The 15803-nt window shown below is 50.4% G+C and overlaps 8 protein-coding genes across 8 annotated transcripts; 3 read left to right on the plus strand and 5 right to left on the minus strand.

Moving 5' to 3' along the window:
* Positions 1–790: 790 nt before the first annotated feature.
* On the minus strand, positions 791–1385 carry SEPMUDRAFT_149680 (uncharacterized protein). Its single transcript, XM_016905704.1, has one exon. The coding sequence runs from the start codon at positions 1225–1227 to the stop codon at positions 973–975; it is 255 nt and encodes an 84-aa protein (XP_016759924.1). The 5' UTR covers positions 1228–1385; the 3' UTR covers positions 791–972.
* Positions 1386–2223: 838 nt separating this feature from the next.
* SEPMUDRAFT_126229 (uncharacterized protein) lies at positions 2224–2986 on the minus strand. The gene is made up of 2 exons (XM_016902044.1): positions 2494–2986; positions 2224–2442 (listed from the first exon to the last, which is right to left on the minus strand). The coding sequence occupies exons 1-2, from the start codon at positions 2699–2701 to the stop codon at positions 2258–2260; spliced, it is 393 nt and encodes a 130-aa protein (XP_016759925.1). The 5' UTR covers positions 2702–2986; the 3' UTR covers positions 2224–2257.
* Positions 2987–3965: 979 nt separating this feature from the next.
* Positions 3966–5035, plus strand: SEPMUDRAFT_149682 (uncharacterized protein; the record flags this gene model as incomplete). The annotated part of the gene is made up of 4 exons (XM_016905705.1): positions 3966–4070; positions 4135–4485; positions 4558–4620; positions 4684–5035. The coding sequence occupies 4 exons, from the start codon at positions 3969–3971 to the stop codon at positions 4828–4830; spliced, it is 663 nt and encodes a 220-aa protein (XP_016759926.1). The 3' UTR covers positions 4831–5035.
* A 728-nt stretch (positions 5036–5763) lies between these two features.
* SEPMUDRAFT_133791 (uncharacterized protein) lies at positions 5764–7237 on the plus strand (the record flags this gene model as incomplete). The annotated part of the gene is made up of 3 exons (XM_016902586.1): positions 5764–5783; positions 5859–6019; positions 6075–7237. 3 exons carry the CDS (start codon positions 5764–5766, stop codon positions 7043–7045), a joined length of 1152 nt encoding a protein of 383 aa, XP_016759927.1. The 3' UTR covers positions 7046–7237.
* Positions 7238–7269: 32 nt separating this feature from the next.
* Positions 7270–7666, minus strand: SEPMUDRAFT_117774 (uncharacterized protein; the record flags this gene model as incomplete). Its single annotated transcript, XM_016901371.1, has 2 exons — positions 7270–7502; positions 7576–7666. 2 exons carry the CDS (start codon positions 7664–7666, stop codon positions 7270–7272), a joined length of 324 nt encoding a protein of 107 aa, XP_016759928.1.
* Positions 7667–8943: 1277 nt separating this feature from the next.
* On the minus strand, positions 8944–13392 carry SEPMUDRAFT_67106 (benomyl/methotrexate resistance protein; the record flags this gene model as incomplete). The annotated part of the gene is made up of 4 exons (XM_016909775.1): positions 13111–13392; positions 11707–12959; positions 9249–11557; positions 8944–9169 (listed from the first exon to the last, which is right to left on the minus strand). The coding sequence occupies exons 3-4, from the start codon at positions 10931–10933 to the stop codon at positions 8944–8946; spliced, it is 1911 nt and encodes a 636-aa protein (XP_016759929.1). The 5' UTR covers positions 10934–11557; positions 11707–12959; positions 13111–13392.
* Positions 9725–13869, minus strand: SEPMUDRAFT_156742 (alpha/beta-hydrolase; the record flags this gene model as incomplete). Its single annotated transcript, XM_016907693.1, has 3 exons — positions 9725–11557; positions 11707–12959; positions 13111–13869. 3 exons carry the CDS (start codon positions 13867–13869, stop codon positions 11503–11505), a joined length of 2067 nt encoding a protein of 688 aa, XP_016759930.1. The 3' UTR covers positions 9725–11502.
* A 392-nt stretch (positions 13870–14261) lies between these two features.
* Positions 14262–15745, plus strand: SEPMUDRAFT_156743 (uncharacterized protein; the record flags this gene model as incomplete). Its single annotated transcript, XM_016907694.1, has 7 exons — positions 14262–14290; positions 14318–14402; positions 14481–14493; positions 14800–14942; positions 15122–15221; positions 15260–15347; positions 15455–15745. 7 exons carry the CDS (start codon positions 14262–14264, stop codon positions 15678–15680), a joined length of 684 nt encoding a protein of 227 aa, XP_016759931.1. The 3' UTR covers positions 15681–15745.
* Positions 15746–15803: the final 58 nt, after the last annotated feature.

The raw sequence follows: 15803 nt of genomic DNA on the forward strand, positions 1-15803 counted from the left end.
AGGATGGAGTCGGCGGAAGCACGGTAGAGAAATAATAATCTCTGTGGCGACACGATTTACATGAGCGCGAAGACTCCTGTGTTGCGAGGAAAAAGTAATCTCGGTATTAGATAGCCTTGAGGACGGGAAAAACTTGGTCAGCGCACACCACCACCTGTGGCAGTTGTACTTCCTCATCGAGCCTAATGCGGCGGAAGGCGATTCAAAAAAAAAAGAATAGTCATCACCTTGCGACACTACCCACTGTGAACAGCATTGAGAGAAACAGTACTGAAGATCGGTATGCTGAGGCTATACCTTGTCTTTCACAACAGTGCTATCGTCGGCCTCGGAGCTTTTCCCTGAGTCTCTTGTTGTTGTATGCCAATACAGAAAATCCTGCAACGGTTCAGTGAGTTCCTGTGTAAGTAAGCCTCGTAAGACTAATCGTGCTTGTGCTTCTTATGTTCGCTCGGCTTTGGGAGAGAAGCCTGTTTGGGAACCTGCGTGCTTTCGAGAGACTGGCATTATCATCACTACATGTATGAATGTATATTTGTTCCTACAGAGGAGAAGAGGAGATCTTGTGGCAGTCGGCTGAATGCCAAGACGCTAGCCCCCACAAATGTCCTTTCGGTATTGACTGAGGTGGGATGGGCAACCGGTTGGATTTTACGAGTACGTGAATCGCGAACATCTCAACCTCGAATTCGCAGAAATGACCTCTTCGTTCCTGTCGAGCTTGTAAGCTGCAGATGGCAGCAGTCACAAGGTGGCTACAAGAGGTCATGGCGCCGTTTCGGAAGCCACGAGACACGCACTCCCACATTAAATCGACCGCAATATCCCAACATCAAGCAAGCGAGCACGAAAGCAGAACAGTGCAAAGAGATCTCCCATCGAGTGAGATGATATGAGCCAAGAGACGCCTGGACTTCTTCCGCAGTCACTATCCTCGTACCACCTCCACTTATGAAGTCCTGCGCTTCCTGATCACGAAGGCCGTCCTACCACAATCAGCTGCAGCTCTGCCTCTCCACCTGCGCGAGCCGAGTCACAGACGTTGTTGAAAAAGAAAGCGAAGCTCGAGCCCAAGGAAAGCATCTCGTCGCATCGGGAAATATACGGTGGCATACAAGACAGATGTCTTTCAGGACAAGTTGTGGACTCAACGGTACAGGATATCGAGCTAGGTCGGTCTGAACTACGTGGAATTGCATTGTGCGCTTTCACTGCTGAACGGAGCATGTGAGCGTGTTATCCAGCCGACAGAGGTGCGATGCGAAAATACCACTACTGCGGCTATACAGAACGTGACCTCGCTATTGAAATTGTTCCTCGCAATTCAGCAGTCGCCGCCTTATCTTATCGCGGGCTCGACATAGGTACTGTACTTTCACACTCTGCATAGCAACAGCTATGCCATTTACTGCCAGCTGTGGGTGTTGAGACGCAATTGGAGGGCGAGCACGGTCACAAGGCTGGCCTTCAGCTTAGCATATGGGCACATGCGCATGCCACAACCCTCCGGAGCGTATTAAACAAGGCAGGCCGCCCAAGCGTGGGGATTTCCGCGCTGCCATTGCTGAGGCGCGAGTCACCATTGGTGATACTGCTACTCTCCGTGGGGTCTACTCGGTATCGGCGGCTGTACGGCGGCTTGAAGAGTGGATTCTCGTCGTGTATTGTCCTTGGTTTGTTGAGAATATACTGACACCCTTATCTAGCTTGCCACATGGAGCGGATACAGCACATATGGTGAGCTTCCAATCAAAGTTGTGCCAAGACTTTGATTGAGGACTGGCAGCCGAATCCGTTCCATTCTGAAAGTGGCAGTGCAGCAGGAAGTTGCTGCCCTTTCCACAGTAGCAGCACCTCAAGTTGCACAATATTCGCATGGGAACTGCCACTGCCGAGCCTGCCACTATAGGTACTCCCCATCTTTGCATATTTTCTTCAGCCTCAACATCTCTACCTCAGAGTGGCACAGACTACCTACCTACATGGAGGTAGTATAGACCCGCTTTCGCCAAATCCTGTGCCGTAATCTTTTCCGTTGACACCGATAGGTAGGTAGTACCCCACAGCTTACCTAAAATTAAGTCTACTGAGCAAGAGGAACAAGATATTTCTGGTCCAAATCTGCGACCAGACGCAGATGTCTTGTATGACTATAAAATGGTCTCGGGGGATCGCTGCGGACAAAACATCCGCATGCAGCACGACTTATCGTATGCCTTTTGGCTGTCTCGAACCAACTTTGCTTGCTTACAATGTGTCAACACGCCCAAGTCACATACGCATGCAGACATGTCCGATATTGTGTGGTAGCATGGTGTAGCATCATCCAGCACAGACTGCGCAAGCAACGCTCACGATATCTAGGCACAATGTACACGGACTCGCACGGCAAAGTATGTCCGCTCGAGATCAGACGGTACGAAGAATATAGCTTCAATTGCGGTATGCTCAACTTCGAAGGTCTCCACGACAACTGCTGAGACGACGACACAGGATCCTGCCGCGATAATAACTCGTTGTCTCGACGGAAACCGCTGCCACGTTGAACTACGTCAGGAACTCCTTGGCATGCAGACCAGCAAGTCCATACCGGCGGACGAGGGAGTGGAGATCCGGGATATAGTAGCATGGAAGAATCGTTATACGCAGATCGGAAAGTGCAAGACAGAGAATTCATCCCAGGTAGCTGAACGTCACCCATGTGGAGTCTAGGTAGATACGTGGAGTTTCGCGGATTTGGAGATACCCGACGCACTGTGGGGTTTGGAAGGCACGGTGTGGACCATGGATAATGCCCAGGATATGTGGCTGCTAACCAAGATGAAGTGCAAAGAACCAAAACCTATCGGAGGACAAGACTAGGTCAGGCCAGACATAGTCATCTCTGCACTCCGGTATTGCCTGAGATATGACTGAGGTTATGCCGGACTCGAAGCGCAAAAAAAGCTCGGAACTGGATAGGCGAATGAACACACGCTCAGAGACACTCTTGCCGTATCTCTATTGTCAACAAGCCATCTCGTGTCACCTCTTCTGCCTAGTCTTCTGTCTTTACATCTTTACGTACGGCCAAACCAGTCAAGACCTAGCAACTCAGTTGCTGATGGGCGCTTTGTGGGATCGTACTGTAAAGCCAATCGAAGGACACCTAAGCTTGCGAAGGAAGAGTTTGTATCGATTTGCTGGGAAAAATCGCAGATATCCACCGGATGAAGCCCTCCGAATCGGTATAACTCAACGCAGTCCGCACTCAGTAGGAGCTGTAGAGGCGCATCAAACAGCGTGTCTCCGTAAGCTGTTAGCTCAGGTTGAGGGGTCTGGACGCCCAGTCCTAGTCTCCAGAGCCGTCGCGAGGCTACCGTGTCTCCTTTCAACGTTTACCTTATATACTCTCTTAGCTCTTGAAAAGATGGAGTCGATGTCGGCGCGGTGACTAATCCTACTATATAGCTTGCCGCACTCGCAACCGATGGAGCGCTCCGGTCTCTGGCCTGCGCCACCCGCCCGCACCGACATGCGTGTGCTACGATGCGCGATAGACCGCGGTGTTGCCGTTGGCTGCTTGCTCAGCCTTCATGCCTGTGGCCGGTATATCGTCCGTGTGTCGTACGACGGTCATGACCAACCGTATCATAGGCCTATGTCATGTCCCGGTTGCCAGTTCAAGTATACACTTTAGAAATCAAGAGCTGCCACTGATTCCGATTGATGACTTGGTCGGTCTTTAGCTTAAGGTCAGCGCAGGTGTGGTTCATTCCTCCATATCGGCGTAAATAGACAGTGATTAGCGCCAAGTCGATCACGTTGTCGAAGTTCGAGTGAGAGAAAAAGAAGAGGTGTCGCAACGGCCGGAACAACTGATGACCCGGCCGACAGCCCAATCAAACCTTGATCCCGCTGCCCCGAACCCGAGACATTGTGGCGTGCTGAGCAGTGAAAACCATCCAACGACACATCAGCTCACGCCAATGTCATCAGAGCTCTCCCAACTACAGACTCAAGGGTGGAATGCCTATCAAGAGCAACATCTCACAAAGTTTTTCGTCTTTGAGAATTGGACGAGATGCCTAGTACGCACGCAGCACACACCAACCATATACTTTGCTATTCATACCTCCTGACTGGCTTGGACAGAATTTCGCTCAACTAGTAGAAATTGACAGCTGGAGCAACGACCACCACGCCCTTCTCAAGCTGAGCAGCCGTTCCTCTCCGCAAGGAATGCGATTTGTAGCGACCGTCCGTTGGGCGACGTACAAAGGTACACCTGCTCGGATCGAACAGAAGGATATCGATTCTGCGAAACGGACAGATGCGTATAGTGTGATAGCAAAGTCTCTGGGAAACGTGAGCAGTTTGCAGGACCATCCAGTGTTGCAAACTACACGGCTAGAGGAAGATGTCGCTTTACTGCAAAGCGGCTGGGTTCACCGAGATGCGGTCATCTCGAAGAAGTTTCATTTTCATACTTATACCAAATGCAGGGTGGGTTATGTCGAAAGGGCCATCTATACAGTAGACATAGATATTGCTAGGCCACATGCTGATGTGACGCAGGACTTTGTACATGTAATCGGCGTAGAGTGTAAAGCGAAAAACTACCATCCAGATATCGTTTATGTAAGTTTCATCTCGGATAAAAGGAACCATCACAACACAACACACAGTTTGTAACAGAAGTAGTTCCCCTGTTGGGTCAGTATTGAATGGCGGCTATTGGTGAAGGAGAAGGCTGTCGCTTTAGCTCTCTTTTGCGATGCCACGGCTTCCAAGATTGGCACAAGTGCGAATACTGCCGAGGGCAGTCATGTTTGCATGGAAAATCTCTAGTCAGTCTTCGACAACAATGAGCCCGTAGCTGCCCCAGGCTACTACGTCGGCGAGACTGAAGCCGGGTGGATAGTGTATTTCATCGGATGACATTGTGATTTCTGCTGATTTTGCTTTCGATGCATGAAGAAGATACATTATTTATAGTCGTGCTGCTCGACGGAGAGGCATGCCTCAGGCAGAAATCTCAATTCTCGGTTATAAGCGGCGCGAACCGTGCAGGACAAAACCAACCATTCTTCTGTTGGGGTCTTTCTTTCCAACATGCTTTCTCCTCTCAAGGCTTTGCTGCTTCAAAGTCCCATATTTGGGGGACGCGCATATGGCACAGAGCAGACAGCGCCATCTGAGACGGATCCGCTCTTGCAAGCGGTGAAGTGGCCGCGGATGGACCCTCTGGCGTGGATACCTACCTTACCTGTGCAGTGGCCGCTGTACCTCTGCATTATTCAACATGCAATCTACCGCGCCGCCCGAATGACTCTGTCAGCTCTATGTCATTGAGGACGGACTCGACACATATAATTTTCGGCTGGCGACGAGAGTCTCTCTCACCTCTGCTATTCGCGACCGAAACACTGTCGCCATCATGCAGAATACCCACTTCGCAGTGTCAAAGTCGAGCAAGTGGCCGGATTGCCTACTTGAGTAACCCACAGCTCCTCTTGCAGGTTTTCATCCAACATGAGCTGTGTCGTCTGACGAAGAAACCGAATTCATCTGCCTTTTTGCTGCCGCTGTCGACTATACTAGTAAACGGCTACCGGGAGCAAGAAAGCCATAGGCAGAGAGCCATTATAGAAACTAATTAGACAGCGAAGTTCCGAGAGAGACAGACAGAGAGCAAGAACTGTATGCTGCCTTCCGTTTGAACAAGAAGATGCTCAATGCATCACTAGTAGAAGTGATAGCAAGACTCAACCGTAGGACAGCATGAAGCTGTCCTACAGCGGGTATACCCGAGGCAGGTTACAGTGCGACACGGTCTAATCAATTGAACAACATGACACTCACTGACGATACGGCAGGTCATCTCGCGCTGGCGGCAACCTGCGGGCGTTGAGCGCACAACTTCAGCGCGAGTCCACACGCCGAGCGGCCTGTGAAACGCCAGCCGTCCCTTGCGGTGCTTCCTTTTCACAGGGGACCACGGTTGACAGGGGCTCATTTGCAGCTAGCTCACTTAAAGGTATGTTTGGGCAAGCCTCAAACGATTGTCATTACGCTCCACCAACTTCCTCTAGCTACGATGCTGCGTACCCAAGACATACCAGGCAAAGGGGTGGGAGTGATTGCCACTCGACAGATCTCTGTAGGGACTTTAGTCCTGTCTGAACGCCCGATCATTCAACTCGCAAGCTCCACATACCAAGCAAACCTCGCACACCTTGTCCTAGCTCAGCTCCAGAAACTCGATAGCCATGACAGGGAAGGATTCCTCGCCCTCCGCAATACCCATAAGCAGATGCTTCCGATCGAGGGCATTTTCAAAACAAATGCTATACCTCTGGGACGTGGGTCATCCGCTGGCGGTATCTTCCTCCAATGCTCCCGATTCAATCACAGCTGCACAGCAAACGCGGCTTATCACTGGGACGCAAACCAAAAACGGGAGCGAGTGTTCGCGATCCGCGAGATTAATCCCGAGGAGGAGATTGTGGTGAGCTACCTGTCTGAGGACGTATGGGCTCTACCGACAACGGAGAGGAAAGCGCGAATATTACAAGAGTTTGGCTTTCAATGCCGCTGTGCACGATGCGAGAACAACGATCCCAACGAGCAGCTCCAAAGCGACCGAAGGAGGACGCGATTTGGGGAAATTTATCGGACCATTGGCGACGGAATGCTCATCATGCTGAACCCGAGCAAAGCGCTAAAACTCTGCCGCGAAGCTCTCAAACTGTTGCAAGAAGAAGGGGAATCGTCTCCCCGTTTCGAGACAATTTACTACGACGCATTCCAAGTATGCATCTGCCACGGTGATGTGGCGCGCGCAAAAGTCTTTGCATCTTTGGCGGTGGATGCGAAACGTGTGTGGAATGGAACTGACAGCTGTGAGCTGCCACAACAGGAGGAGTTGGCACGCAGGCCGGAATCACATCGTCTCGCATTTCAAACGAAGAAATGGTCTTCTGCGGGTAGCAGCAGCAGTAGCAGCAGCAAGATTGCAGCATCTCCATACTCGGATGAATGGCTCTGGCGCCGAGCGGGCTGAGAGAGGGAAAAAGGAAGAGAAAACAAAGAAATCTTGAATGTAAAAATGGTTTGTTTCTTTCTAACTCAGGTTACAGGTAATTATTCTCTTCCCATCATGTTCTCAAAAAAAATCCCACCTCCCAGCATCGACCGATTTGCGATTCCCACGATAGATCTCTTCTCCCCAAGAAAGAAAGAAAAGAAAGAAAGGAAAAATAAAAGAAAAAGAAAAAAACCCTCAAATCACAACAGCGCAGCCATCACAGCGGCCACACCCACCACTCCTCCCACGACAGGAACGGCGCCTCGACCAGCAGCATTGTGATAACCACCTCCACGTCGCTTCTCCTCTTCATCGAAACCATCCTCCTTCTTCTCTTCTCCGTCTGGTCCGTCACGTTTGTCGTTTTGAGCAGTTGTGGAGATTTCCTCTGCAGCGGCCTCTGGGAGGGCGTCGCGGAGGCTTAGGGTGTTATCTAAGGGGGATTGTATGTTAGTGGAAGGTTTTTGGTTGGTTGGTTGGTTTTGGGGAAGGGGGTTGTTACTTACCTCGTGCTGCGAGATTCTCTGTTGCAGCGGCAGCTTGTGCTAATCCGGCTGCTGTTGCGAGGAAGAGAAGAGTTGAAAGGGAGGCCTTCATTTTGGCTTGAGTTGGCTTTGATCGTTGTTGTTGAGGTTGATTGAGTAGAAGTAGTTATTGTTGAAAGTTGATCGATGGGTAGATAGGCGGATAGATATAGATAATAGGAATATATGTCGTCAAGTCTTTTATCCTCTTAGTAGTATCGACTCAGTGAATACTTCTTGTCTCTTCACAACTGCAATGAATCAAGCACGCCTACCATCTTATATATATCTCTCTTCTCTCTCTCCTCTTCTCTCTCACACACATACCCACCCGGTCTTTCCAATCCAATCACCGCTCCACCCAAAATAAAATCAAAACCAAGCTTCATCTCTCTCTCCCGTCTCTCGCTCCCCGCATCGATCAAAGCCCTGCCATCCACGCAATTTCCAAACAAGCTTTTTTCATGCTTGTCCCAAACTTCAAAAACAAATCAAGTCTTGGAGAACAACTAAGACTTCATCATCACGATCGTCGTCGTCGTCGTCATCGTCGTCATCAGCAACAAGCACAGCCCATGCCATCCATGGTTTCTACAATTCCCTGTCAGAGATTAGATGCGAAGAGAGAGAGTTAAAAAAGGTACAGACAATAGACAGCAGACAGACAGACAACGGGAAAAGAGGGGAAAAGACCGAGAAACCCGATCGGAGATATGGAGAAAGAAAGAGAGAAAGCATGTGATCTTGTTTTTTTGAACTTCGGCTCTCCACAATGAAAAGAGCGAAGTAAGAGAAGAGGAAGAGAGAAAAAAATAGTATACTTTTCTTTGCCAAGAGAAGGGTGTTACGTCTATTCCACGACAAGAGGTTAGAGGTATCATTAAAGTTATTAGGAAAGTCTGAAGTATGCAGGGCTCTTTTCGATGCGGAGAAGATGTTTCAGAATTTTCAAGATGTATATATATATGTTACATAAGTTGAGTAGTCGGTTGATTTGGTTATAGACGATTGGTTGGACGTATCAAAGGTCTTCTTCTTCTTCTTCTTGTCTTCCAAGGAACTTCGTGCTATGCATGCCAAGAAAAGAACTACGAAACATGAAACAATACAAGCAACGAGCGCGTTAGTCGCTTAGTAGCCTTAGCTGTACCTTCTGTAGGTAATCTATCGCTCAGCCACATGTACAGTATGATTGGAGGATTCAACTATCCTTCCTAGTTCGGAGTAAAAAAAAAAAGAAACAAACTACTACCCAAAATCCCGTCTGAATAGTAAAATCCCGTCAATCTATTTAACAATAGCACACACACACAAACATTCCTCCTCACTCCCTGCCAAAGTAATCCCCTCCTACTTCACAGCAAACCGACTCCTCCTCCTCAACGTCTCCCCTCCAAAATACAACGCAAACACCCCCAAAATACACCCCGCCGTCAGGCCCGCGAGCAAACTCGTTCCTCGCGCGATTCCCAAATTCAAATACATAGGTCGGGAAAACAGCACAGCAGCGAACGCGAGAGTCGAGCGGGCGAAATCGTTGCCTGCGAAGAGAGAGGCGGCGTATTGGGGGTAGACACTAGCAAAATATAAATAGTCAGTAAAGTTGTAGAGTAGTGGAAGAAAAGGGAAAGGGAAAGAGAAAAGGAAAGACTTACAGAGCCAACTGCATAAAAATACTCTGCATAATAACAAAAATCCCAATCGTAAAAATCATAATCCCTACTATACTCACCATCCAATGAATTTCCGCCCGAGCCGTCCAGCCGAAAATAAAGAGTCCGACAGGGCAGAAAAAGGACGCAATGAGAGCAGGAACGAGTCTGCGTTCGGGTGCGCCGAGTCCGTGGAGGATGATATCCGGTTCTAGAAAGTACCAGAGATAGGCGTAAAAGACCACGATGGCGAGAGAGATTCCGACGGTGATGCTGAGAAATGTGAGACCGAGTTCGCCGAGATTGAAGTGATAGAGGGAGATGTAGACGAGGGGGAAAGCTTCGAAGAAGGAGTAGTAGATGCCGTAGCAGAGGGCGACGTAGAGTGCTGTGAAGCCGATTGCGGGGTCCATGAGCATGAGTTGGATGGGACGGACGAGGGCTTCAAAGGCAATGTCACGGGGTTTCATGTTCGCTTGGTCGATTTCGGATTGCGCCTTGAGTCGGGAATCGTTGGTGAGTTTTCTCAGTCTCTGTGCACGTCGGAGGAGGATGTTGGCGGGGGATGTCTCGGGGAGGAAGAGTAGCATAGCGAGGAAGACGGGCCCACTGAGCCAGAGCATTTCCCACAGTGACCAGCGCCAGTTCTCTGCCGCAACTGAGAATCCCGAAATGAGTGGGCCCAATGCAGGACCACATGTCGCTGCAAAGGCCCAGATGCAGAGCACATAGGGGAGTTTGATCAGGCTGTACATGTCCTGCAGACTGGCTCCTCCCGTGGCGAGACAAGGAGAGCCGAAGAAGCCGAGGAGGAAGCGGAGGACGAGTAAGCCTGCGAAATTTTCTACGAGAGCAGCGGGCACACAGAGGATGACGAAGATGGCCATGGTGATCATGTAAGGCGGGTTGCGGCCAATGCTGGGAATCTCGCTGAGCGGCGAGAATATCAAAGGCCCAATGCCATATGCTAGCGTGTACAGCGCAAGAGTTAGGCTGGCAGCTGTTTCACCCACGTGGAACTCCTCCATGATACCGGGAATGGACGATGTGATGATCGAAGAGCCCATGTACACTGCCATGGTGTAGAGGTAGATCATCGAGGAAGCGAGGAGCTTCAAGCCCGTAGACCAATTTTGCGGATTATCTTCATCACTTTCAGTGTACCAGTCGACGAGGATATCGCCCTGGATTGTGCGCTGTGGGATGATGGGCCGACTGGGCTCTTTGGGCATTGCGGCCGCGATGAAAGCAGCCTCCAGTTCCGCCATGGTCTTGATGTGTAGTATCGTTCCCCTCGTACCCACTCGTTCCAAGGTACTTCTGGTCGTCTCCAGCTTGTGGAGATCTTCGCGTGTGAATGTGTGTTCCAAGTCTGATCTCTGCGTCGGTATGGACAGTAGGGTGGGTCTACTGATGCCCGTGGCTTGTGGCTCCTCCACGGGCTCCATACCCTGCTTTTCGACGTCTGTTGCGTCTTTCTCGCCATGAACATTTTCCAGTCCAGTGTCTGTTGACGTATGCGTCGCGTGAGCTGGGCGATGCGCTTTACCTGCCACTTCCGGCTCACTGTAGCAAGAAGGACACTGGAAACCCGGTCTCTCCTCCGCATATAGCAGTACTCTGTTTCTGGTGATCAACCGAATGAGCTGTCCAATTGGCGCATCTCGCACTAGCTCAGTCAGTGTCATGTTGCTTGCGTGAGGTCTCGCTTGCCGTGCTGGGAATGGAGTGTTCGGCGGTGTTCGTGTGTTCCAGATTGATGTTTGAAGTGAGTAAGAATGGTACCACGTCAGGGCAGATATGTACGCATACAGAGGTTTACTTCACTTGTAATAGTTGCGACGGCTTTTTGCTGCTCACTAAGCAGCAGAAGACATCAAGTGAGGCGGCACTTTTGTAATCAACACCAACACCAGTACGATTACCGGCAATACCTTAGTTAAGTAGAACGTGCCTGTTCAATGCTTTCAGGATGCAGTCACGCTACATGCGGTAAGACTGCACAGTCAGCATGCTGTATAACACCTTCACGTCGCGCGCAAACAAAGCGTGCGATGAGTGCACGTTATGCGACAGCATCGAGCTAGCGCCATCTGTGTACCAGGAAAGTACTTCACAGCAGCGCGTCGCAGCGATTTACTGCTTGTGGTAAGCTGATTGCAAATGTCTTTTTTCAATTGAGCCTGGGCAGCAGCGACAGGTGGTCTGCGTATCACCACGCTCCATCGGCTTACTGATCGTGAGTACACGCTGCTTTCTAGCCTCGGTAGGCAGTACTTACGCCTATGTATGTATCGCACCATCGTAACAGCCTGGAAGCAATCGGCCATAAGTTAGCAAGTATCTCAGATTTGCGTTTGTGACCGGGAAATGGATGTCTTCAAGCTCGCCACTCGAGTCCATGCGGACGAGAGCGAAGCAGCAAATCAGGAGAATCCATTTCAGTATCCCCTTTACTTACCTTTCGGCCATATCAATCCAGAATTTCTGCTCATGCAGCATGTGATTCTGCCGAGGATAAGCCACAAACTCATAGGGCAGTCCATGATGCGCCAAAGCTCGACGCATTCCGACTCCTTGTGCGATGGGACAACGCTCGTCGTTTTCGCTTTGCATGATGAGCATAGGCGGTATGATCATCGTTTGATCTTTCCGGGCGCTTTGTACTGCTGCACTGACTTCCCATATGGCGCTGGCCTGTCGATTACCGGTAAAGGTACTTGGCATAGTCCATGGTGGCCCGCCAGCACTGAGCTCAGTCTCGAGAGAGCTACCGAGATCGGAAGCTAGCGCCAGAGTATCGGTCTCCGTGACTCCATTGAGAGGCACGGCTGCATTGAACTTCCAAGGAAACAGCGAGCCGTTTCTGGTGCTACACAGGTACGACAAGAAGCCACCTTGGCTGATTCCGCCTACCATCAGACGGTCCTGATCGGCAAATCCTAGTTTCACAGCGTGATCTGTGATGGTGACGACATCCTCATGGTCCCACTTGCCTACGCCCCTGAGACTATAGGAAGCGAATGCTTCTCCTCTGCCCGAGCTTCCTCGGTAGTTGGTCAGCACGACAGAATAGCCATGGTTCAGTAAGAAGGGCGTCCAGTAGAATAAGTACGAATCGAAAGCATTGGTATCGCGGGCAGTAGGACCTCCATGTATCAGTACCACGGTAGGCTGAGGTTCTGCAGCGAGCCGTGGACTCGGCGTCAAGAAAATGCCGTCCAAGTCGACTTCATGGTCCCTCGAGGCACACTTGAAGAAATGGCAGGAACCAAACTGACGATTCCTGAATACTGCGCCATGATTCGAGAGACGGACGGGAGCGGAGTCGGGGGAGGCTGTCAATGAGTAGACCTCAGCAGGAGTGTTGATATCAGATGTTGAGATGGCCAGGGTTAGTCCATCGCCAGAACGGCCAACATGGAGTGCATCAATGCGCTGTGGTAGGCTGAGTAGAAGAGTGTTCGGAAGCATCCAGATTTCATCACGAAGGCCATGCTCGACGTAGGCTATGGCTTGTCCATTGACAGAAATGACCTTCTTTGCGTCATTCACTTGACCAAAGGCGACTCTCTTTGGCTCTCCGGACGATGTCGATGCAGCGTAGACCAACCGACCTCCGCACGTTTTGTCAATCGGAGCACCACCAATGAAGTACAGCGCTTCGTCCGCCCAAGCGATGCTCGGAATGGCACTGGGAATAGCAAGAAATTCCTGGAGTCAATCAGTAAAGACCGAGGCAGTGGGCCAGAAACTGATGCTGCAGAGAAGCGGTACAGCGAAGGATGCTTGTAGCCCGAGCAGCGTCTGTTCCAGGCGGATGCGCATAATCTGCTTCTACATTGAGAGACATCGCACGACCTACCTCGATAGACCACATTTGTGCCATCTCAGGCGTATCGACAGGCCCGATCTTCACCAGGCTGACTTTTGAGCCAGACAAGAACGGCTCTTCGATATGCGAGGTCCTCGTGTGCACTACCGCCAAAGATTGGCTGTCGCGCCAACATAACGCAGTGACGTGATCATCAAATGACTTTGAACTGTGATCTTTGCCGGCATGGCGCACGACAGCCTTCGTCTCGAGATCGACAGTGCGCAGACGTACGTTCACCCACTCCTGGCCCCAGACCTTCCAGTCTTCGCCATGGGCTTCGCGAGCCTTGTCTTCCGCGGTCTTTGGATCGGCACAGAGGAAGGCGAGTCGTCTTCCATCAGGAGAAAATTCGAAGGCCACGATTGGGCGCTCATTCTCGGTATCTGTGATAGGGTGAGGTTCGCCAAAGGGGAGTCCTTGGCTGAATTGCCAGAGGTATATAGCCCATTGCTCACCCGGCCTGGCTCGATCGGAGATGAAGGCGATACAGTCTTCTTGAGGATGCCAGCGCGGGTGATAGTCTCTCGTGTTTCCGGAGGTGAGTTGTCGAGAAGAGTCTTGTTTGCCAGTGTCGGCTAGCCACAATGTGGACACGACATGCTTGCCCTTTTTGTGATCATAGCTCAGACTGGTTGCGTACAGGATATGGTTGGCGGTGGGAGAGAGCTGGATGTCATTGGGAACTTGGAGATTGCAGAGATGTTCGATGAGCTGCCTCGTCTCGGGTGGATGTGGTGGTGTTGCCATTGTGGCAGACTAGGTATAAACAGGAAATGGTGGAGGGACTTGGCACCTAGTCTTGATACATCTTCCATCATCTTCCAACATCCTCCATCCTCCATCAGGCGGCAGGATGCAGAAGTACTAAGGAGGTACATGTTCCCTTCCGCCTTGTACGCGACTTTCTTATCTTCTTATCATGACTTTCCCGTGTCGTCTAAGGAGGTACAAAGTATACTGCGGGAATAGCCGCACTAAGCAGAGTCTTGGCATCCCGACTCCTCCTCCTCTTCCTTCTTCTTCCTAGACATTCCCGGCCATTTCTTGCCCTTCAGCATAAGAATAATGATACATCACATCGCCGGGAGAGCTACCTCCATCCCAGCCCAAGACCAGGAATATCGGCTTAGAGCTGTACAATGCAGCAGCAGCAGCAGCAGCAGCAGCAGTCAGTGAACGCGTGAAGTGCTTGCAGGAATACGCGTGCATTTCGCGATCAGTTTGACCTACCTAGATTGTCGTTTGGTGTATTTCCCCGACTAAGATACACCTCATGTAAGGTATGTACAGTACGAGGGTTAGATTTAGATTGATTGGTAGGTTGACAGCTACCTAGCTACCTTACCTTCCGTCGTCAGTGTCTGTCTACGTGTACGTGAGGCTACAGGTACCTATCGTGAAGCATTATACAAACTTCCTATAGATTCTGGTCAGGTACCTAGATGTAGATGTAGATGTAGCAGTCGCATAGACACACTTCGTTTCGTTTCGATGACAACGCTCAGCAACAAAACAGCTCAATTCACTTACTCATCATTACTTGACACACTTGACACACACACACACACACACACACACACACACACACACACACACACACACACACACACACACACACACACACATAATCTTTCCCAACAACGACTTTCCTCACAAACACACCTACCTACCTACTAGGTAACATCGAAACTCGAATTCAGCTTCCACTTCCCCTCGAGGAGCCAGAAAGAAAACAAAAGATGGCAAAAGGTACCGTCAACTGGGACAGTCAAGAGACCTGGCAGCGAATCGTTGCCGCCATCATCGCCACAGGCGTCAAGGTGAGTGAGCCCTTTTTCACCTCCTCCTCCTTCCTCCTCCTCCCCTTCCTCCTCCTCCCTCTCATATCCGAGACATCCTTACCCGATCACTAACGACATTTTTTTCTTTCATAGATTGACTACAAGGTACCTCCTCTTCCTCTCCTCTCCCCTCCTCTTCAAATCTAAACTCTCAACAGCAAGTCGCCATCCACTTCGGCACAACCTACGACACCATCCAGCACCGCTTCCGAACAATCAAAATAGAAGCCATAGTGCTCAAAGAAGAGGTCGAGCGAGGTGAGCGCTTGAATGAGAGTAGTGGTACACCGAAGCAGAAGAAGACGAAGAGGAACAACAACAGCAGCAGCAGCAACAGTACTACTGCTACTCCGAAGAGTACGCCGAAGAAAGATACTTTGTCTTGTAAGTCCGCTTTTCTCTCTTTTTCCCCCTTCGATTTTCTTTTCTGTGCTTTACAGCACCTCCGAGAAAGACATGCAGTAAAAGATCAGCAGGTTACTAATACATAGGTACACCGTCTCTTCGTCACCAGCTGTCAAGAATAGTCGCATCTCCAAGCCGTCTTCTTCAACACCCAAGAACCGGAAGAAGGTCATCAAGGAGGAAGAGGATGCAGACATGCCGCGTCACTTCGATGGCGAAGATGAGCTGCTAGGAGGAGGAGGAGGAGAAGGAGGAGACTTCAGCGTCGGACTCGACCAAGAAGATCATCTGGGCAGTGGTTTCTTGTCTTGAGTCCTGAAGTGAAAAGATCTGTTACTGTACTGTCCAGAGAACAAACCTCATGACGAACACACGAGAGGGACATAATAATAATATCAAGGGGAAAAGGAACTTGTGTCGGATGGGCGCCAGCTT

Source organism: Sphaerulina musiva (genome assembly GCF_000320565.1).
Source record: "Sphaerulina musiva SO2202 unplaced genomic scaffold SEPMUscaffold_6, whole genome shotgun sequence".
Classification (NCBI taxonomy): Eukaryota; Fungi; Ascomycota; class Dothideomycetes; order Mycosphaerellales; family Mycosphaerellaceae; genus Sphaerulina; species Sphaerulina musiva.

Bases quoted from the DNA above. Each gene is read 5' to 3' on its own strand.
- SEPMUDRAFT_149680 (XM_016905704.1), bottom strand. From the start codon at position 1,227: ATGCTCCGTTCAGCAGTGAAAGCGCACAATGCAATTCCACGTAGTTCA.
- SEPMUDRAFT_126229 (XM_016902044.1), bottom strand. From the start codon at position 2,701: ATGGGTGACGTTCAGCTACCTGGGATGAATTCTCTGTCTTGCACTTTC. The intron at 2,443-2,493 runs CTGTGTCGTCGT...AGTTGAGCATAC, and splicing joins GTTATTATCGCGGCAGGATC to CGCAATTGAAGCTATATTCT.